We start from the raw sequence: 23,456 nt of genomic DNA on the forward strand, positions 1-23,456 counted from the left end.
TTTTATAACTTCAAATAATATTTTATGACTAGATATAATTTGTTAACCTAATTTTTTTAAAATTATGATAGATTTAATGTTGTCTAATGAAGATATCTAGCATTTTGTATTGTCAGACATAAAAGATATCATGCATTTTTATGGAAAGAGCTTGCAAGAATATCCTCCAATACTAATTTTTTTTTTTGTAGTAACTACTTATTGCAGAATAATTCAAGTATGACAGACATCAATTAAAAATCTTAACATCATCAATGTTGTGCATGCACTACACCAAATTAATCATATAGCTACACTTGATTTATGACCCTAATTTTAAGGGTCTCTATTCATTAATATAGTGACATTTATATATGTAATGTTTTAACTATCACTAATGTAATCACTAATCAATAATCACAGTCTCACTCTTTTTCTTTTATTCTATTTTTTCAAAAACCATATTCACAGTTTCACCGTGCTACAGTTCCCGTTTGCAGTTTGCTGTCGCGGTTCGAGTTCGACATTCGCCATTCACCGTTGTAGTTCGAGTTTGCCGTTCATCCTTCACCGTCGCGGTTCGAGTTCGCCGTTCGTTGTTCACCGTCGCGGTTTGAGTTTGCTGTTCGCCGTTCACCATCGCAGTTCAAGTTTGCCATTCACTATTCCCCATCGTGGTTTGAGTTCGCCATCCCCGTCCCCCACGTTGTTGTTTCTCTTTCCCTCTTTTGCGAGTGCAAACCCTAATTCCCTCCTTTCGGTGACCATTTCTTCTCTTCCAACCACAATATTGAACACCAGTAGTGAGTATTTGATTGTTTTTCTACTATATTTGTTTCTCCTACAATTTCTTTATTGTTCATTTGATAGTGAATAACCTATACATGATTGTTATTCTTTGGTACTGTTACTTGTGATTTTCAAATTTTCATTGATTCTTTATCTGAGAGATCATGCTTTGTATCTTATTATATGGAGGATTGTTTTGTTGGAAGTTTTAAATTTTATCTGTTTTAAAATTCATTTTGATTTTACTTGCACACAACCTGCTCGATGAAATATTTCAACTAAAATTATGGCTGATTTGATGCATTTCTAATTAGAAGGATAGATAATAGTAAAATTGATGCACTGATATGGTAGACCTCTCCTCGTCATCTCTCTCTATTTCAAGGCTTCAAGCTCTCTCTTCAACAAGTAGCACTCCTCCACTGTAATAATATCCCCTTTTAGAGTGATTTTAGTTTTATTTCTGTTGTGTTTTGTAGGGGATTACAAGATTCTTACTTACCTTAATTCCTCACTTCAGAAAGGTATGTGTGCTTTATCCTTATGGAGTTATGGTAATGCTTCAATAATTTCTTTCTTTGCCTTTTTAAATAGGAATTTATTGTGTGCTTTAATTATATGATTAAATTTTGAAGCATGAATTTGTGATTATGGTATGTAAGCATAATGCATTGTTGTCTTTGACTTTTGTGCAGATTTTGTTGTTGGCTTTTGAGTATCCTCATTGTGGTGAGAGGTGAGTTACTCTTCACTGTGAACTGTGTTTATTGGCTGCAATGCGATTTCTTGCTCTAATTTCATTTGATGTCTTTGTTTGCTCATTAGGAACAATGAAGTACAGTTTGCTAGTGAAATTATATGATTGTATAAACTGTGTTTATTATGTGTTTTAATTATATGATTTTTTTTCTTTGCATTCTTAAGTTGCATTTCTTTGCATTCTTTGCAATCGATGAAATAGCTTATCCTTAAGTTAATTGCATATCTTACTATTTTTCAGATATTACCATAATCTTAGACTTACTATGTTTGTGATAAGGGATTAGAAGCAAACGAAACAAGACGTATTAGATATTAACATCAGTCAAGTCATAATCTGAATCAAGAACTGATAAACTAGAATCACGGCAACACAAAAACCAAAATCTTAAAGCTCATTTAAGTCTTTTCCTATGTCCTTTCTCAGCTTTTTATAACTTTAAATGGTTGAAGAAAAGAGACATGGTAAAAAAGCTATACCCTATTACCCTCCAAACAAAACCTCTAGCCAACCAACTAAAGATAGCAGATCCCCTTTTGGGAGAAAATCTAGTAATTTTTTAATATTTACCTATGTATCATTGTCCTTCCTCATTGATTTGAGAATATATTCACAGAACAACTATGAATGACTACCACTCTTGTCATCTTCTCACCCCGGACTATCAATACTAGTATAAAGTTTGAAGATGGCTTAACAGAAGAGTATGGATCTGTAATCACATCAGTAGTTGCAAGACCCGTTAGCATCACAGTTGGTGAACTCAAAGCACTTCTACTAACACAGGAAAGCATGCTTGAAAGGTTCAGAAGACCAGAAGCGTTAGTCCAGGCTAATCTTGCTCACACAAGAAGTGGATTCAGATGAGGATTCAGAGGAGGAAGAGCAGGCAGAGGAGGAAGACCTTCATACAATGGCAACAACAGGTTTGAGCCAGGAGGACAATTTCAAAACAGCAATTTCCAAACTAATAATTTCTAGAATAGTGGCAATTTTCAGAATAGTTCAAGATCTACTTCACAGTACAATGATAATTCAAGATTCACTCAAAGAGGCTACAATGAAAATCCAAGATTCATGCAGAATGGCGAAAGACCTGTGTGCCAAGTCTGTGATAAGATTGGTCACACTGCCAAAAACTGTTGGTATAAATATGAAAGGGACAACAACTATGGAGCTGACCTGAGGTACTTAAGGCCTGAAATGCACAACTCACAAGATTCACAAGCTAGCCAATCTTCTTCTCAACCACCTCATGCATTGCTTGCAACTCCAGCAACTATTCATGATTCAAACTGGTATTTGGACTCTGGAGCAACCCACCATATGACCTCAGATAAAAAATCTGATGGAAGAACAAGCCTATGAAAGATCAGACCAAGTAATCGTAGGGAACGGTTCAGGTTTGCGAATCAATCTTATTGAAAAATCTCTTTTTAAATCTGATTTGAGCAATAGGGAATTCATTTTACAAAAATTACTGCATGTGCCTGATATTACCAAAAATCTGTTGAGTGTATATCAATTTTGCTGTGACAATTCTGTCTATTTTGAGTTTTATTCTGATAAATGCTGTGTAAAATCCCAGGAAACCAGTGAAGTAGTTATTCAGGGAGTAGTCGAAAATGGAATGTACAAATTTCTTCACTTCAAACCATCAATCAAGTCTGCTTGTGTCTCAACATTGTGCAGCATTGACAGCTTCTTGCTCTGGCACAATAGGTTGGGGCATGCCTCTAATAGTGTAATGTCCACTATCCTCAAGTCCTGTAATGTCAATTTTAATTCTAATAAATCAGTATGTAAAGCTTGTTGTGTAGGCAAGTCTCACAAATTGCCTTTTCCTCTTTCTGAATTTGTATACACAGCACCTCTCGAACTAGTATATTCTGACATTTGGGGTCCAACCCCCACTCCTGACATTAATGGAAACTTCTATTTTGTTCTGTTTATTGATGCATTTTTCAAATTCTCTTGGTTGTACCTCATTAAAGCAAGGTCTCAGCTCAAATCAATGTTTATTTCTTTCTAATGTATGGTTGATTTGCAATTAAACACTAAACTAAAAATGCTACAAATTGATAATGTTGTTGAATACACTAGTCTATCTAAAGAACTGCAGGCACAAAAAATTATGCACAGGCATGCCCTATGTACATCAACAAAATGGCAATATTGAGAGAAAGAACAGACATGTAGTGGAGAAAGGACTTGCAATGCTTGCTGGATCTAGCATGTCCATAACATACTGGGAGAAAGCCTTCTCATCAGCAGCAAACTTAATCAACCAACTCCCTACACCAACTCTTGACAACTACTCGCCTATAGAGAAGCTCTTTGGAAAGAAACCAAATTATGACACTTTAAGAGTCTTTGGCTGTCTTTGTTTTTCTCATCTAAGGCCTTACAATAAACACAAACTGGACTTTTATTCTGCTCCATTAGTTTTCATAGGATTCAATTCGGTTCACAAGGGTTATAAATGCCTCACACAAAGTGGCAAGATAATAGTGACAAGAGATGTAGTTTTTGATGAAAACAAATTTTCCTTTAAAGAAGGAAACTTCTTTAGCAGCAACTCAGATAAGCACAACTTAGAATTCATAACTCATGCCTTACCAAGAATATATCTTTTACCAAAATTCATGTCCCAAGGACTCTATCTCTCAACACATTTGCAACAGCAAACTCCTCCCCACATAACCACATCAAATACTAGCCCAATTACAAATCCAATTATATCACCTAACAACACAATTCTGCAGCCCACTTCATTTATATAAAACTCACCCAGCCAGCCAACATCACCTATACTTCACATATCACAACCTAAAAATCAAATACATCAACCTATGTCACAACTTGTAGCTCCATCCACTGTTCTAATTTCAATTTCTATGTCTGACTTGAAGGTTGTCTTACCACCACCTACAGATGATACTGCTCAACCAATCACCAGTAATATACATCACATGATCACAAGAAGTAAACATAAAATTTTCAAGCCCAAAGCACTACAAGTCACAGTTGAACCTAGAAGTGTCAAAGAGGCATTAGCTCACCCTAAATGGAAAAGAGTCATGGACAGTGAATATGAAGCACTGATGAAAAATTCAACATGAAAGCTGGTACCACTGCCACAAGGGAGAGAGGCTATTGGAAGCAAGTGAGTATTTATAGCCAAGTGCAATGCTGATGGCTCGTTGCAGAAATATAAGGCCAGATTAGTTGCACAGGAGTTCTCCCAAAAACCTGGTTTTGATTTTAATGAAACTTTTAGTAAAGTAGTGAAGCCAATTTCAATAGGAGTAATCCTAACAGTGGCATTGGCAAATGAGTGGAGCATTAGGCAGCTTGATGTCAATAATACCTTTTTCTATGGTGACTTAAGTGAAGATGTTTACATGAGACAGACTCAAGAGTATGCAGTTGGAGATAGTATCCTAGTTTGTAAGCTTACAAAAGCACTATACGGCCTCAAACAAGCACCCAGGGCTTGGTACCACAAGCTTTGCACAACACTTAACCACTTAGGATTCAATGCTACCAAATCAGATGTTTCAGTTTTCTCAAGATTCACTAAAGGAACTAGTCTTTTTGTTTTGGTGTATGTCGATGACATCATCATCACTGGACATTCAAAAACTGAGATCAACAGGTAATTCAGCAATTAAACAGCAAGTTTGTACTCAAAGATTTGGGTGACCTGCATTATTTTTAGGAATACAAGTCTCTAAAACGAGCAATGGTGGGCTACTACTTACTCAAGAAAAGTATGCAAAAGACCTAGTTTTTAAGGCTGGAATGGATGGATCATGGATGCAAGTCTTACCAAAATCCCTTTCCCTCATCAGTCAGGATCTCTAAATTTGGAGGAGCAAACTTTGAAGATCTCAAACTATACCGGTCAATAGTTGAAAGTCTACAATATCTGACTATTACAAGACCTGAACTAGCCTATGCTGTAAGTAAAGTTTCACAAATCTTGCATAACTCTCTGCTTGAACATTGGAAGCTGGTGAAATGAATTTTGAGGTATATTAGTGGGACTTGTAACTATGGGTTGCATCTGCATAGGAGCAAGTCCATGCAAATCACTGCATACAGTGACTCAGACTGGGGTGGTGATCTAGATGATAGAAACTCTATAGAAATTTTTTGTGTTTTCTTAGGCAAAAATCTCATATCTTGGAGTGCAAAGAAGCAGACAGTTGTGGCAAGATTCAGTACTGAGGCTGAATATAGAGCCTTAGCATACTTGGTAGCTGAATTAATATAGCTCAAAAATTTGATGGTTGAACTAAAATTGGATTTTCCAGCTCCTCTTCTGATGTATTCTGACAATCTCAGTGCAGTCTTCCTAGCTGCAAATCTCATTCTGTACTCAAAATCAAAGCATTTTGAGACTGACCTCCACTTTGTCCGAGATTATGTAACAAAGAAAGTAGTAGCTGTTAGTCACATTCCTAGTTCAATGCAAATAGTAGATGTACTCACAAAAGCATTACCTAGTGCTGTCTTTCTGCAATTTCGGTCAATGCTGAATGTAGAAGAGACTGGGCCGAGTAGTGAAGGAGGAAGACAGAAGATAGAAGAGTTAGAAAGTGGGAGGTATGCAGAAGTTACAGCAACAAACAATCAAACCAGGTGGAATAATCAAAGGAACTTGAAAGCAAGGAGCACGATAGAGTAATAACTGAATTTCAGCTAGCTTTCAGTTAAAGTTGGTTAGAGAAGTCTGTTAAGAGTGCCAGACTGAATCTTCAGTTAGTTACAACCTTCCATTCACATTTCTATTCTGCGTCTGTATAAAAATTTTGAAAAAAAATCGGTAAAATCAATTTGAAAAAAAAAATCATTAAAATCAATTAATAACGATTTCAATAAATCGTTAAGATAGTTAAAATTATTAAAATTAGTAAAATCAATTTAAAAAAATCATTAATAACGATTTCAATAAAAAGAGAACGTGAAAGAAAAATAAAATAATCGTTAAATTATTGATCAATGATTGAGATTAATACTTAAATTTAGGACTACTGATTCTATAATATCAGAAATTCTAAAAAATATTTGGCTTACTTAAAATTATTAATCACATTTTATTTTATTTTTTGTCTTTTTTTTAAAATCGTTAGTCACGATTTTTTTTGTGACAATAATAATTTTCATATCAGCACATTATACTAAATTAGTGTAATATTCCCATATTACACTCCTCGCTCCATAATATCCAAACAATTTGCCGACACGTGCAGTTAATTAATAATTAAAATCTTGCTACACCAAAACCAAAAGGTTTGAGTAGTTTATTGAGAAACATTAAAATTAGATTTATAATAGAAATGATATGATATGATATGTTGTGGCTTAAGTTAATTAGAAGAAAAAAGTTCATCCATCTAATCATGTAATTTAGGAATTATTATTAGAATGTCACATCAACTTGGCAGAGAGTAATTTTTTTAGGTAGGGACAGAAAAGTAGCCTATGTGTTAACCCTATTTGGTTTACTTTATTATTGACCCTATAAAAATTAAGTTAGCTCCCATATTAAGCAACGTAACATTGTATTATGATTATCATTAAAGATAAGTGCACCTCACCACATATCCGTTATCTTCTTAATCACCAACCAAAAGCTAAAAAGGACAGAGTAATCTTATGATAATGATGTCTCAATACGCGGTTTTGAGACATTATTATGGACAAATTAAATTAAACTTTTCATCAGCTATTTATATATGTGTACAAAATAATAAAATGTGCTTTTTGAATTGACAGCTTCTTAAAATTTTAGTTCAAAGGGAATGTTTTAGAATTTTGTTCAACAGGAATGTTAATTGTTTTTATTGACCCACATAGATTAAATTAAAATTTAAAATATTATTTGCCCACGTTTCTATGAATTCTTAATAAACGGTTGATAAAGACAGGAGGAGTAATAAGAAGAATTGTTGCACCGTCAAACATATTATTGGCTGCTTCTGGTTTTAATCAAAGGAAAATTATTAGAAATTAAGCTAATAAGATTGATTATTCTTCCATAGTTTTATGATTATCTATTTGACCATTTAGTCACATTATTAATTTATTAATGTTGAATATTGAGTCATGTTATTATCATTAATTTAATTATATATAATCGTCATCATACTTTAATTTATTTTTCTACATATATATGAAAAGAATAATTATTTATCTGTTGCGAGTGATTTTCCAATACTGTACTTATTATTATGAGATTAGCTACTCAGTTTTTTTTGCATGATTATGTAAAGTTAGCTTCGTACGCAAGCATCTAATTAATTATATAAATTTAGGAAGAAGATGACAAATATTTTGAGCATGAAGTCTGTACAATATAAATGATAGTTATTTGAATTGTTTAAATGTTTTGTTTTGAGTTCAATATTCAAGAGTAGTTTATGTGCAACAAATTTTTTTTTATCTAATTTGTCATTATTATCTTGAATACAATTACGTAAATACTTATACATCTAACATAAATTTTTTACCCATTTAAAAATGAATTTCAACAAAATTAGAAATTAGTCGTTAATTCTCGACTAATATATAACAGATCTAGTAATAGTGTAATACAAACTAATTGGATCAAGTATTTAAGGTGTTTGATTGTGTATGATAATCTAATATTTTAATCGTTAATGTCAATTATAAAATTATCATAATATATATATATAAAATTAAAAACAATCACTAAAATCAACAAATTATCATACACCATAAAATACTAGAAATATTTCCTATAATATATATAGCATGAAGAATTGTGCAAAAGTTCAACTAATTAATTATAACCAATTTTGCAATTACAAAAGATCATAAAAAAATTCCTTTTTATTTATTTTATTTCCAAAAGACCAGCAAAACCACCTAATTGATTATTACTAGTGCAATAGCACACCATAATTGAAAAGCATAAGGCACTATTCAAACTCAGATCAAGAAGATAGTTAGCAAATTCCAGAGAGAATACCATGCATCTATATATGTAGAAGTATTATCCCTAATTTCATGATAACGAAAACCCAACTTGCAAATTAAAAGCTAGTAAAGTTCATGACAAATTAACTCCTTAATTATTAGAATATAAAATAGGCAAAGTTATTTTCAACAGTTTTTGCCGTCAATAATAGTAAGGCTGAGTTGCACTCCCAAATCACTTTCATAAACAATTATTATTAAGTGCAAAGCATTTGAATTCAAAGATCAAGTTTTATTTTCTCCCCACACAGTGTGTTACTGTTGTGTTTAGTGGGAATAATTGACAAAAATCCATCACATAATGCACCAATAACCCCTGTTTTTAAGGGACCAAGCACCAGCCCATCACTTGCTGGTTACCAGAACCATAAGGGTAGTCCCTCAGAATTTAGGGACCCACCCCCCCATCATAAGTACCCCATTCTATTATTAAAGACTCAATTTTCTTCAAATTTTACTCATAAATTGCCTTAAATATATTAAATTAAGTTTGGTGTATACCATTTATTAAAATAACAAAAAATTTTCACATACGCTAAAAATAAATTATCAAATCAATCCTCATATATTTGTATATATCTATGAAAATTACTTAAATAAAGACACATAAATCGTATTTTTTTAAAGATATTTTTTAACAATTAAAATTTAATAAATGTAATCGATTAAACCATGTTATTTCTATCATAATTAAATTGAACAATTCGATTTAGTCAAAAAATTGTTGAACCAAATCTTAAACTAATCTAAGTTAATATTTTTTATAAAAAATAACTATAATATCTCTATTGTAAAAAATGATTAGGAGTATTTTAGTTATTTTCTATAATAAGAGTATTATAATCATTTTTTATAATAAGGACATTGTAGTTATTTTTTATAAAAAAATATTTAGACAGATTCAAGATTTGGTTCATTAATTTTTGTCAAATCAATTTATCTGATCTAATTTTGTCAAAAATAACATAATTTAATTAATTATATGTATTAAATTTTAATTATAAAAAATATCTTTAAAAAAATATTTTAAATATCTTTATATAAGTAAATCTTATATTTATACATGTTAATTTGCATAATTTTTAATTAAATAATCAACCATTGGCCAGAATAATAAAAATTGTCTAACAGATAGATAATCAAGCTTATTTAAATTATGAGATACAAAATATACATTTTGTATATAATAACTAAATAATGATTATGCCAATAAACTATAACTCAAATGACATAATCTTTCTCTACTTATCTAAAAAGTTGCAGGTTTGAGTCTTCCTATCTTTAGTAAAAAAAAAAAAAAACTAAATAATGACTTTTTTTGTATATAAGTATCATAATTGTTAAAATAATTCAATCTATACAGAATTAATAAAAATAATAATTGATATTATCAAACTTTATATTATTTCCACTACTCCATCCAAATTAGAGTTACTTCAATTTTGGCATTTTGAAATCCATAGGAAGGAGGTACAAACAATGAATTCATTTGGCTGGCTTTCAAATTAATTTTTCAAAATTTTTCAAAATAAGTTATAAAAGAAGAACCGAATATAAGTAAATATTTGTATATATGATGGGCAATTTTAATTAAACTGATTATGGAATGATGGAAAAGAAGACAGAGGCAGGCATAGGTTGTGGACCCTAGAAAAGAAATAAAAAAATAAAAGAAAAGAAATAAATTATGTGAATATAATGATGGAAAACAAAACACACCCATAACGTTCAATAAGTGCGGAAGACAAGACAGTACTCTCTCTTTCTCTCTCGTCATCATCTTTATTATTTCAATATTTTGGCAAATACATCTTTATCTTTTTTTTTATTTACCAAGAAAGAGAACCACTTCCTTAAAAGGAAAGTGGCTAAAACCATTTCCCAATTCCCAAACAACACAATCAAATTGGATAATTAGATTACACTTTCACGTGGAGATGGATTATTATCTTAAAATAATTGGGATTAGCCAAGATCATACGTACCATTGCTACAGCACCATAATAATAATAATGCATGCTGCATATTGAACTCATCAAACTCAGAAATCAAGCATAGTGTAGAATATGAATTTAAATTAAATTGATGGAATGGGACCATAAGGAGGGAATAGTGTAGACCCATATGAAATAACAAGAGTAACACATAATAAAGCCTTCAAAACAGCAACACTTTCTGCCTCTTTCTCTCGGACATCAACACAAAAATCATTATTACTAAGCAGAATTCCCAGCAAACACTTTCATTTTCTCCATTCTCCTAATTCCTTCAAATTAATAAACACATACTATCTACATGCATCAATTAAATTAACATATAGCATCATTCATCATTAATATATAACTAAACAATTAATAACAAAAGATAAGAGAAGGGGCAAAAATAGAACTAGCAATTAATTAAGGTACCGTGCCATTAATATATCCTTAATCTACCTCTAAGAACATATTATATATTATTTAATTCTCTCGCTCTCTTCCTATGATCATCTTTCTGCTGCCATGAAATGAAGAAAGAGTAGGATTAAGAAGAAGAAGAAGAACCATTAGCACCGCCATTAACACCAACACCAACACCATTACCATTGTTGTTATTATTAGGATCTTCCTCCATAATAATGCTTCTGCTACCACCACCACTACCAAGAACACCAACACCACCGTTAATGGTGGTAACAGCAGCGCCATTACTCTCTTTCTTCGCGAGATTGTTCTTGTTGTTATGCATCCAAACTTTGAGAACACCACGATCAACGCCAACCTCGCTGCAGAACTCATGAACCAAATCATCGTCTCTCTTCTGCATCTTCCACCCAACACGCTCTGCGAACTTGTGCATCTTCTCCTTCTGCTCCTGGCTGAACTTCGTCCTGAACCTCTTCCTCGGAGACGCTAAAGCTGCGGCGGCGGAAATTGGTGCCGCGGTGCTCTCCGGCGGCGCCGCGATGCCAGCGCCGGAGAGGGCAAGTAGCATGTGAGGTGCTGCGGACGGGTGGTGATAGTAAGCGGAGGAGATCGGCGGCGGAGACGCCGAGTTAGGGCTTCGGTGAGGCGGTGGAGGTGGCGGTGGAGGAGGATGGTGGCGGTTTTGTGAATGAAACTCGAAGGCAGAGGAGATAAGCGGGTCCTCTGGCTCACGGCGGTGGAAGTTCCTGTGGCAGCCGCAGGCGGCGCACTTGATGGATGTAGGGTCGCCGGCGGTGGCGGTGGGTGCGGGCATGAATTCCCCACAGCCGTCGAGCGCGTGGCCGCCGAGAGCGGCGGCGTGGTTCTTCAAGCATTCCTTGTATACAACGAGTTGGTGGTGGTGGTTGGCGGCGGAGATATGGTGAGGGTGGTGGCGTTTTAGAACCCCATTTGAGAAAGTTAAAGCCTTTGATGGTGTTGGTGTGTTGGGTATGGTTGTAGTAGTAGTAGTGTTTTGAATAATCCTAGTTGGTGTTTCAGTTTCATGTTCTTCAGTTGGTGGTGATGATTTTGTTGGAGTAGTGCTACTATTGTTGATGTTGTTGTTGTTGTTGATTGTTGTTTGTGCTGCTATGTCCATGGCTCTAACATCTAGGGTCCTAACAACAACAACGAAAATTAAAACAAGATAATATTAAAATAACAAACAAAGTTTTAAAAGCTAAGCTTTTTTAATTTCTTGTGATGATGGATGGGTTTGCTGCTGCTTCTGCTGCTTCTAGCTAGCTAGCTATTTAGGTTAGAGATATCATCACACTCCATCAAAATTCAATTCAATTTCAAGTTTGAACCCTTTCTCACTATGCTACTGTTTTATATGTGTTTGGGAATTATACATCATTTTTTGGGCTATCAACAAGAGCAAGTGAACAAAGAGAGGCAGCTGAAAAGAAAAAGGTTAGTTTTTTATTTTTGGTGGTGGCGGCGGTGGCGGTGGCGGCGGTGGTGGAGGTGGAGGAAGGTTTATTTTTAGTGGTGGTTGTTTCTGTGAGAGAGGGAGAGAGAGAGAAAGGGGCAAGGGGTGAGGGACTGTTGATAATAAAAAAATCTTGGGTTATGTGGTTGTGGGTTGTTCTTAACCAGCTTTGGGTATTTAACCCTGGTTCTAATCCATGGTTAAGTTGTTGACCCTACTTTGAGGTTAGATGTGAGTAATAAATATACCCCCTTTGTTGTATTGGAATTATTATTATGACCCTATACAACTGTTACTTATTACTACTATATCACACTATACTATATAGGATTCATTAGTAATGGTAATTCTCTTCCTCCATTTTTATATATTTAATCTTGGGAATTTGATTTTGACTCCACCATAAAATGGGGTCCCAAATTTCAGTTGAGTCATTTTGCTTCAATCACAAGTATTTTTAATGGAGACTCGGTGAGTTGACTCGGATGGATGGGGTTAATTTTGATGTTAGCATGAAATTAGAATGGCCTGCAATTCTGAGGCAATGGACTGTAACCTATCTTAATTTGTCAAGTGTTGCAGTAGGGAAGGACGGGACGGGTCAGCTTTCACAGTAAAATCATTCACATCAAAAAAATTTTTAATTCCATTTTTCTATTACAAAAATTATTAGGTAAATCTTACTATTATTCCTTTGACCCATCAAACTAAGATATTTTACATGGACGAAAAATGGGTTAAAAGGAGGCAAATTATTTTTTTATGCGAGTAAATCTGGTGTTTTATAAAAAAAAATTGTGTATTTTTTGTGTTTTACATGTGTATGGTTCAATGCGAAAATCCCACCTAGCTATTGCGATTTCTAATTTAATTTTTAAAAAATCTCATGTACTGATTTTTTATAAAAAATAATAGAAATTTTATTATTAATTTTTATTTTAATAAAAATTTAAGTATAGCCAATTTTACATGAAGTTGACAGGTGAAAACGTTAAATAATATAAAAAATTTTGACTAAATTTTTATCTAATAATTTTCAATTACCAACTTCAAGTGAAATTGACTATATCTAAATTTTTATATTTAATTTTATTTTTTTTAAAATAAAAATTTCACGTATCAATTTCTAATTTTATAATTTGTCTCGATATTTTAACATTCTAAAAAAAATCAATAATTTAGAATTTAACAAAAAAATCCTCCATATGTAAAATATACAATATAGAAATATAAACATTGAAAATTTGTTAGAAACAAAAATTTTGTTAATTATGTTGATGTCGACTCGTATTTTTTATCTTTATTAAAAATAATTTTTTACCCATAACAAATTATTTACTTTTGTCTACAATTCAATCACACAATCAAAATCAATTTTAAACATATATACCTGGGCCCATAATACTTTTATATTATTTTTTTGTCCCCACAACAATTATACTCTTTTAGGGTTTTCTGTTTTTTAAACCCTGTGGTTAAGGATGCTATATGATTCTGCTAAGCAAAAACATTATCAACTAAATACTTGATTAAACTGGCTCATATGAATGATTTCGATTTTCAAGTAACAAGACCAAATGACCCTGAAATCTAGCTGGAATGAACGTCGTCGTTAGCTAGGCAATAGTGGCGGATTCCGTAAAATTTCACCAAAAAGGAGCCTGCATGCAACTAAATGATACGTGGAACCTTAAAAGCAAAAGGTTATGAATTATGATAAGATACTTGATAAAATTATTAAAGTGGAAAAATGTTTATTTGAAAATGAAGTTCAGTTTTAGAGTTTTTTTTTTAGGTAGTGACATCATTCAATCGTTTCTTTTTTGTTCGGATAATTATTTACATGTATTTGAAAGTAATCATTTTTATTAATATGATGGTATTTATTTAGATGTTATGACTTATGAGTAAAAAAAATTAAAAAAAATTAAATTAAATTATTAGTTATATTGAAATTTTTTGTCAGAATATATTAATTAATATTAATATCCTTAATTGGTATGGGTAGTGCGGTAAAATTAAAAAAAAAAGTATAGATGCTTTTTATACGATTTAGATTTTGAAGAAATAATTTTAATCTAAAATTAAATAATCAATAATACGGTAATACCATATTTGTCCAATCCACTGATTTAATTTCAGAAAAAAATGTCCGCTAATAATTTCAAAGTACAATAATTTTCCTTAAACATTCAGAATTAGCTATTTGTTAATAAAAAGAGTACGCAATGAATTTGTATTTGTATACTTTTCTTTCCAATTCGAATAAAAAAGGTGTTGGAGTCTAAATTCATAGATATTACGTGTAATAAAGAAAGTGAAAAGTAGAATATAATTTTTGGAAAATTTTATTCTCTCTTCAACTTGATCGGAAGAGAGCTAAATGGTATCTTTGTCGGCATTACGGTCATTGAAACGGAACGTGGCAACAAAACGGCGTCGTATATGCTCCATTAGCTTAGGACAAGAGAAACATGGTCCGGAAAACCGTACCGGGAAAGTAGGTGCTCACTTTTTCTGTTCGGACAATAATACCCTCCATGGTTCCAGCTTTTTACCATAGACTAAATTGATAAATAAACCTGACGATTTAACAGGTTAGTTTTTTTTTTTAAATAATAATAAAATTTTTTAAGATAAAAATAAATACATTAATTTTAAATTAAGTTCTATAATTAAAGTAAAAGATTTTAATTTGAAATAATTTATTTATATTTACTATTGTAAAAAATTTTATTAATATTTTTTTAAAATTAATTTGTTTAAAATATAAATTTTTAATGATTTATTTATCACTTTATTTTTACCATCAAGAATTTAAGACAGCTCCAGATCATGCGACATGTGTCAAGAGAGGTCACGTGAAAGATCACGTGAGTCATCTACTCAAATTTATAATTTGTTTGTTGGATTGGTATGAGTTATATATATAATAATGTGTTGTTTAATTAAGAATATCTACATAGAAAATAATTAAGTAGAAAACATAGGCTTAGCTTTCAGGTGCCAAAACTGTTCTTCCTTATTGTTATCATTATTTTTTTTTCAGGACTAATTTTTAACTTGTTTTCAACTCTATAATCATTTAATGTCAGTGCTAAGGACAAGGTTAGAAGAACACCATGCTTATCTTCCAATCAACAAATATAATTATCAACTCTATATATCTTACTATCACCCCAACTCCCTATATTCACACTATCATGTACATCTTAACAACTCTATACTTCCTTTCGGATCTAGCATTTTAATACTATGTCATGATACCACTTATCTCAAAAGATTCAGTTGATAAAAAATATAACACTAATAATTATATCTCTAATACTCCATAAATCTCTATTATACACATTGTATAAATATTTCATTGACTTCTCATACTTTCCCTAATAATAATTAGTTTAATCATATATAGATGAGTACTATTATATATTATACTCTCACGTAGTCTATTATTAGAAGAGTTGAGTACAAGTCGGGTGTTTTTAGTGCATTTTAATCTAAAACAAGAGAGAATATAGAGAGGAAAATGAATCACCTTCAACAAAACTATATCTAGATGTGTCATCAGATTAATTATTCAAAAACTTTATATCAATTTCATGTTGCCTAAAATTAAAATTCTGATCATTTTTATAAGTATGAGTCTATCTTTATTTCTTGAGTTAGTTTTTTAAAATAAATAAATTAAGTCTATTTAATTTCTTATGTAGTACTCGAGTTAAATTAAAGAATTAATATTAAGTTATTCAGGTCTGCTACACATATAAGTTTTTTGGGTATACAAGTTTATATAAATTAGTCAAAATTCAATAAAAATAATCCTCAATTTATATTGCGTGTAAACACGCGCTTCTCCCATTCTTTAATAGCGTAAACAGTTCTTTTCCCTCGATCAAAACTACAACGCTTAAAATTTAAACAACGATCAAAATCTCTAAAATATTTCTCAAAATCGTCAAAAAAAGGCAGGAAGTTTCAAAACTGAATCTAAAAAGAATTATGAAAAATAAAATAACAAGATGAAGAAGAAAAAACAGCAAAAATGAAGAGGAAGAAGAGGAAGAGTTTTGAAATATGCTGAATTTATCGATACAAATCTACCGAAAATTCTTAAATAATACACATAAATATCTTAGTTTTACACTGAAATTTGCTGTAATTACACAAAAATATTTTCTCTAATGTTGCATTTTCTTCTTCTTCTTCTTCTTTTCCTTATTTCTTTCTTTCTTTTTTTTAGTTGAATGAATGTAAGTTCATTCTCTTATAAGTAATTTTGCAGCATTATGTGTCTCTTCTTCTTCTTTATTTGATTTTTTTGTTTTTATTCTTGTTAAGAGAGTAAAATAAGAAGAAACTTAATAAGGTAAAATAAGAAAGGAAAGATAAATAAAAATAAGAAAAAGACGGTGATGATGATGAAAAAAGAAGAAGAAGTAGCAAAGATGAGAGAGTAGGAAGAGGAAGAGTTTTGAATTATGCAGAACTTATTAGTATAAATCCACCAAAAATTTTAAGTAATACACATAAATGTCTTAGTTATACACCGAAATTTGTTACAAATATACAAAAATATTTCTTTTAATGTTACATTTTTTTCTTTTTCTTTTTTTCTTATTTATTTATTTCTTTTAGTTGAATGAATGTAAATTCATCATCTTCCAAATAATTTTACAACATTATGTATTTTTTCTTCTTCTTTATTTATTTATTTATTTTTTTCATTATTGTTAATAGAGTAATTAAAACAAGAAGAAATTTGAGAAGGTAAATAAGAAGGAAAAGATGAATAAGAAAAGAAGAAGAAGAAGATGGTGATGATAATGAAAAGAAGAAGAAGAAGCAGTAGAAGATGAGGGAAGAGAAAAATGAAAAGTTTTAAATTATGCAGAACTTATCAATACAAATCCACCGAAAATTCTTAAACAATGCGTATAAATATTTTAGTTTTACACCGAAATTTACTGCAAAAATACACAAAAAAATATATTTTTCATGCAGAACTCCTACATTACATTCAATTCAAACTATCAATGATGAATAGCAATTTTCACAAACAAAAACATTATTCACCTACTGAATCATAAACTATTAACAAAACATTAACTAGAATCAAACCACATAACAGCCACTTGATTGGATTCAAAATAATAATCTACCTCGCTTTGGTTCAATTGACAATCTGAATTTGAATAATTCATTATCTTTAATAACAAAATAACTGTCAAAATTGATTTCAAAATTTGATTTTAAAAACGTAGATAACGAAAGAAATTGCGAAAAACGATAAAAGAAAACGCTGAGAATAAACGAAGAAAAACGCAGAAATAGAAGGAACATAGATCGAAAATGCTTCGAAAAGATCTTTTAGAAAAAGACAATTATATATTCGCGTGTTGATTAAAAAGTCAATTAGATAATGAGACGTATATGTAAATGATTTGTACGTTGAGAATAATTCTAAGTAGTTTTCTCATCACACAAAATTTTGGATTGTATTCAAGTGGGTTTAATTTACTCTAAATCCAACTCAAAAGATAAAAATTACCTCGTATTTATAAAAATGATAAGACTTTTAATTTGAGACAATATAAGACTTTATAATTTAAATGATATGCTAAATAATAATATATAAATAATATATATTTCACAACCCAACTTAAACTTATATTTTCTTCTAAACTTAAAAATAATTTTTAGCAATTTTTAGTATATTTTAGTTTCAATAATTTTAATTATTAAATTAATTTATATATTTTTATTTCATAAATAAATTAATTTTCATATTAGATTGTTTATTTGTGTAAAATAATTGATTTGAAATTTTAAAAAAATAGTATTTTTATGTTTTTACTAAATAGATTAAAAACTAATTTGTTTAGTTTTTTCAAAAGTTGACATATGACTTATTTGATTAAAACAATAAAAAGTTGAGAACATATTTGGTAAGAAAACTTCTTGAGGATTTAAATGAGACTAAAATTTTATTTGAATCGATTTAAGTGTTACTAGTCTTTTGTTTTTATATACCATATCATGAATTTACTTACCACAAAATGGTTAAATTGATCATTTGAGATGTATAGATATACATGATTATATGTAACAAATATAAAAACAATGCTAGAATTTCAATCTGCCCAATATAATTCACATGAGCAATTCTTTTGCTTATTGATTAAATGGGATTGCATTGCTAGATAGCCACTTTGTTCTTGAATTTACAAAATATATAAAATTGTAAGGTGTAAAATTGAATGATATTACAAGATATTCAACGCTATAGTTTAGCAATAGTACTTTTGTGGACCTAGCGACGATATGTCCCTGGCCAAGCCATTATTCAATAATTGCAATGTTTGTATCTAGGGTTTCAATCTTTTCAAATGTTATTATTTTTTTTTCCATGCAAAATAATAATTGAAATCCAGGCATGATTGAAGCTCCTCAAACAAAATGGTCAAATACAAAACAACTTGTCACATTGCGACATGATCAACAAGGTGACCTGGGCAAGAATTTATTCCTCTAATAAATTTTTTATATACTGTCATCAAATTATTTTTCTCAAAATTTTAATTAATAATAAAAATATATAAATAATTATATTTCTAATATCTTTTCTTTATATAAGAACTTTTTTTAAATATAGCAAACTTTTTATAAATTTATTATTTTTTATCTTATGTGCCGATTTTATTTTTGAAATCACATCCAATTTTAAATCTTTTAATAAAAGAAGTTCTGATATCATATGAGATTATTTTTTTCAAAATTTAAATTGATAAAAAAAACCGTCAATAATTATATCTTAAATACATTATATGCCAAGAACACAAATTATTAAATAAAAAATTCTAAAAATTATCCATGTCATGACATACAAAGAAATCATGTAATTCAATTCCGAACACAAAAATTTAAAAATAAAATTGATTAATTTAATAACCATGTGATGTAAACACTCCAATAATGAGTACAAATTATTATACCATAACAATATGTATGTAAATACAAAATGCAAGAAAATTTCTGTTTATAAAATACAAAACATAAAAAGTGGGGCTCTAAACTGCATTAGTTAACCATAATAAGTATAACTATAATTTTATTATGGTTACTTTCAAAATCAAATCCATCGAACCAGAGAGTAATTTCAACATCTTGATCAATAATCAACTTTATCAAGAATACACTAATGTGATTCATTTTCTATGCATCTGTGCATCCTTGTCGGACATTTTTTCTTATATATTCTAATAAAAAATAAATAAAACACCTATATATATAGCATGTGTTTCAAATTTTCTTAAGTTATTATCTCCCGTTGTAGGTTATGTTAATATTTTTCTTACTAGCTATAGCAAAAAGAAAAAAGAAAAAGATGTGTAATTGTGTTCACCGAAAGTAGTATTTATCTAGTGTAACCCTAAATTAAATTCATCACCTACCTATGTTCTAATTTAGTTATTGTATCATTATGTATCGAATCTCTTTTATCTGCATATGTAGATAACTGAGTAGTTTATTTCTATTTTTTTACCCTATAAAATTCTCTAACCTGACAGATCAATGACTAATTTATCATGAATTTGGTTCCATTTAAGAAACATCGTTGATCAATAGGTTATTGCATATATAAGACAAGATTCAATTTTCACTTGATATTTGATTAAGCAGACAAATAAACTTAGCATTAGTTAGAATAGTTGGTTATAGCTAGTTTTGCCTTAGAGTTTAAGTCACAATTTAAAGTGCTATTTGGTAAATTTTCAGATTATAAGTCTCTAAAAATATTTGATTGTGTTTGGTTTCTATATCTTGGATAACATAACAAGGTCAAATTTGCCTCTAAATCGAAAAATGCTTGTTTCTTGGTTATGATAATAGTTATAAAGATTATCAGTGCATGACAAAGGAAGGTAAGATTCATTATTCTGGACATGTTATCTTTGATTAAATTGATTTTCCATAAAAATCTATGTTTGGCTCTAATCAGATTCCATCAACTAATAGTGTTTCAAGTAAACTGTAGACTTTTATATTCATAACTCCTATTTCAACTGAAAACACCACACCAGATATGAATCTGTCCCCTATTATTATTTATGTTACATAATTACTAATTTCAAGCAACAAGACTGTTATAGGGTGTAAGACATGATATTTAGTTAAGTTTCCAAGCAATAAGACTATTATAGGTAATTTAGTAAACTTAGTTATTTTCTTGGTTTAGATTTTTCTTATCTTACAGATAGTTCGATCATAATCTCTCAACAAAAATATGCTAAAGAATTATTGAAAAAGGCAAAAATAGATATTGCCAATCCCATACCTATCCCTAGGTCTCAAGCCTAAAATTAACTTCCAATAGTGCAGAATATTTTGATGATTCTAATAAGCATTATAGAGAAATTATAAGCACTTCAATATTCAACCATTTTTTTAGACCTAACTTTGCTTTCTTTGTTAATAGAGTCTCTCAATTTATGTACTCTCCTATAATAGATCATTGAAAGACAATAAAACGCATATTGAGATATGTCACAGGGTACAGTTACAACAAGTATATACTATTTAAAAAATGCATTGATCTAAGACTTCTTTCTTTTACAAATTCTGACTGGGCTACAATAAGTATACCACATTAAATTGGTTGTATTTTGTTTCACTTTTCGATATCTTGAGTTTTTATTTATTTATTATTTTGAGTTTCAGATCTTTGTTTTTAATGTTCCTTTCATTTCAATTATTGACTGATTTTAACTTAACCAAGTTGAATTAAGACGACTTCCTATAATTTTTTTTCATATAAGATTGTTACTTTCGTTATAATTCATATATATATATGAGCATGGAATGAATTAATAAATTGTGAATTAATAGATTGTGAATTGCACACGCTATATATTATTCTCGTTGGAATTTATATGTATGTGTGTTTGTTTGGTGATGACAGGTCTTAGGAAGCTTTAAAATTAGAGGCATGGGATGCATGCATGGACCATAAAGGGTATACTATAACACTTTTTGGTCTCCCTAAGGAAGAGGAGTAATTGTCAAGCAACAACCAACACAATCTTTATGTTGTACAACGACGATTTTGAGATCTTTCTTTCTCTTCCACGCTGCTATTGTCCTACCATTACTAATACATATATGATATATATATGTACCACAAATACCATATCTTGGAACTTGGCGACGGTCTTCTTAACTACTAGGGAATTCTCAACCTCTAATGTTACCCACATATTCTCTGTCTCAATTCTAATTCCTATTCATTGTGTAGGTCTCCTCTTTTTTTTGGGTCAAACTTTTTCAACCCCCCTATGCCCATACTATTTAAAACCAAGGGCCTTTCGTTAGTTGTATTTATACTACTCTATATATTACCGGCTTCTAACTCTCTTATTGCTAGTATTCTTCACATTCTTTCATTAATTCACCAAAAGTTATACTGTTTTATTTCATACTAATAATATAATATTCTTTTTAATAATTGTTGTTTTATCAATCTGCAATTAAACGTAAAAGTGAGCCAATTAGCGTTTCCTTGTTGCATTGGAGTTTCATTCATATTAATAAATTATTTGTAATTACTCCTTTTTATTTGTGTTTTTTTCAGGAGATATTGATGGCCAATAACAGTGATTAATTAACGAGTAATCCTAAGGAGATAATAATTTAAAATTATTTTATTTAATTTAATATCTATATTTTTATATATATATAATATTTAAAATTACATATTTATTATATTTAATATTATATATTTATTTTAGAGATAATTGATTAAATATAAACTAAAACAACTTTAAACTAATTTGGATTAGTTTTATTAGCTCCCAAACATTTCGTTAATTAATATAATGCTTTTAGACCTCTAGTAGTTAAGAGCTAATTATATGACTGACCACAAAAATACTTTCCATTCGCAAAGTGAAGAATTAAATATCCACCATTTGTTTAAGAGACCTAATGTATATATGTGATAACCATTAGACCACATACATATGCACCTTGGTGGTTATTATATTTGTAAATATTTTTATAACCACTAATGAGACAAAAGATATATCAAATTTAGGATTTATTATAAGTTGTAAAGTCTATCAAAAATAAAGTCTCTATATAATTTACAAATATAAAATATTTTTTTATTTTATGAGTTAGTTTTTGAAATTGAATTAAACTTACATAATTTCAATTTTAATATGATTTATGAGTTCCAATGTTATCACTATTATACATAACGAAATTTTTTAGAGAAATGATATTATAATATGTAGGATAAGAAAAGAGAATGTGTAAAAAAAACCAAATAAAAATAGATAAAAATTTTTTATTAAACTCCTAAAAAATTGTTCTTAATAATTTAAATTATTGAAAAGAGTTTTTTTTATAGACTTTTATTATTAGATGTTCAGATGTCCTCCTAAACATATATCATTATATCGAAACTTTGATGGCCTAAAAATCTATAATTTAATCTTATTAACGGTATCGGGAATTTTTTGACGTAACAGCCTATAGTAAAAAGACTTTAGCATAAGACATATAATAAAAAAAATCTTAGATCACCTATTTGAAATTATTTACCCTCCAAACCTATGAATACAGACACTTTATTGAGTTATTGTATTTGTATGTTAGACATATTTTAAATATACTTATCAATTTTTTTATATGCGTTCTTGTCTATTCGTGTCTTAATAAAAAATAAATTTTTTTTTCAGATACACCTGATACACTTAAATACAATCTATTAGCGTATTTAATCTTATTCTCTTAACATATATTTTAAATAAATTTAAATATAATATATTATTATTTATTAAAAATTTTTAAATATTTGATATAATTAAAATAAAATATAAAAATAATTAAAATTTTAATTTATATTTAATATTAATAAAATATTAAATATCATTACGATTTATCTAAAATACTTTATATTTTATATGTATATGTGTTCTCGTATCATATAAAAATTTTAAAATTTATGTATCTACATGTCCCGTATCTTGTTGTG

General features: G+C 29.7%; 1 protein-coding gene and 1 long non-coding RNA gene across 2 annotated transcripts; one reads left to right on the plus strand and one right to left on the minus strand.

Moving 5' to 3' along the window:
- Positions 1 to 446: 446 nt before the first annotated feature.
- LOC112797785 (uncharacterized) lies at positions 447 to 3,474 on the plus strand. The gene is made up of 5 exons (XR_003199870.2): positions 447 to 782; positions 1,248 to 1,292; positions 1,464 to 1,504; positions 2,145 to 2,931; positions 3,117 to 3,474. It is a non-coding gene; the product is annotated as an uncharacterized lncRNA (long non-coding RNA).
- Positions 3,475 to 10,910: 7,436 nt separating this feature from the next.
- LOC112797786 (zinc-finger homeodomain protein 8-like) lies at positions 10,911 to 12,629 on the minus strand. Its single transcript, XM_025840874.3, has one exon. The coding sequence runs from the start codon at positions 12,080 to 12,082 to the stop codon at positions 11,060 to 11,062; it is 1,023 nt and encodes a 340-aa protein (XP_025696659.1). The 5' UTR covers positions 12,083 to 12,629; the 3' UTR covers positions 10,911 to 11,059.
- Between the last annotated feature and the right edge of the window lie 10,827 nt (positions 12,630 to 23,456).

Source organism: Arachis hypogaea, chromosome 4 (genome assembly GCF_003086295.3).
Source record: "Arachis hypogaea cultivar Tifrunner chromosome 4, arahy.Tifrunner.gnm2.J5K5, whole genome shotgun sequence".
Lineage (NCBI taxonomy): Eukaryota > Viridiplantae > Streptophyta > Magnoliopsida > Fabales > Fabaceae > Arachis > Arachis hypogaea.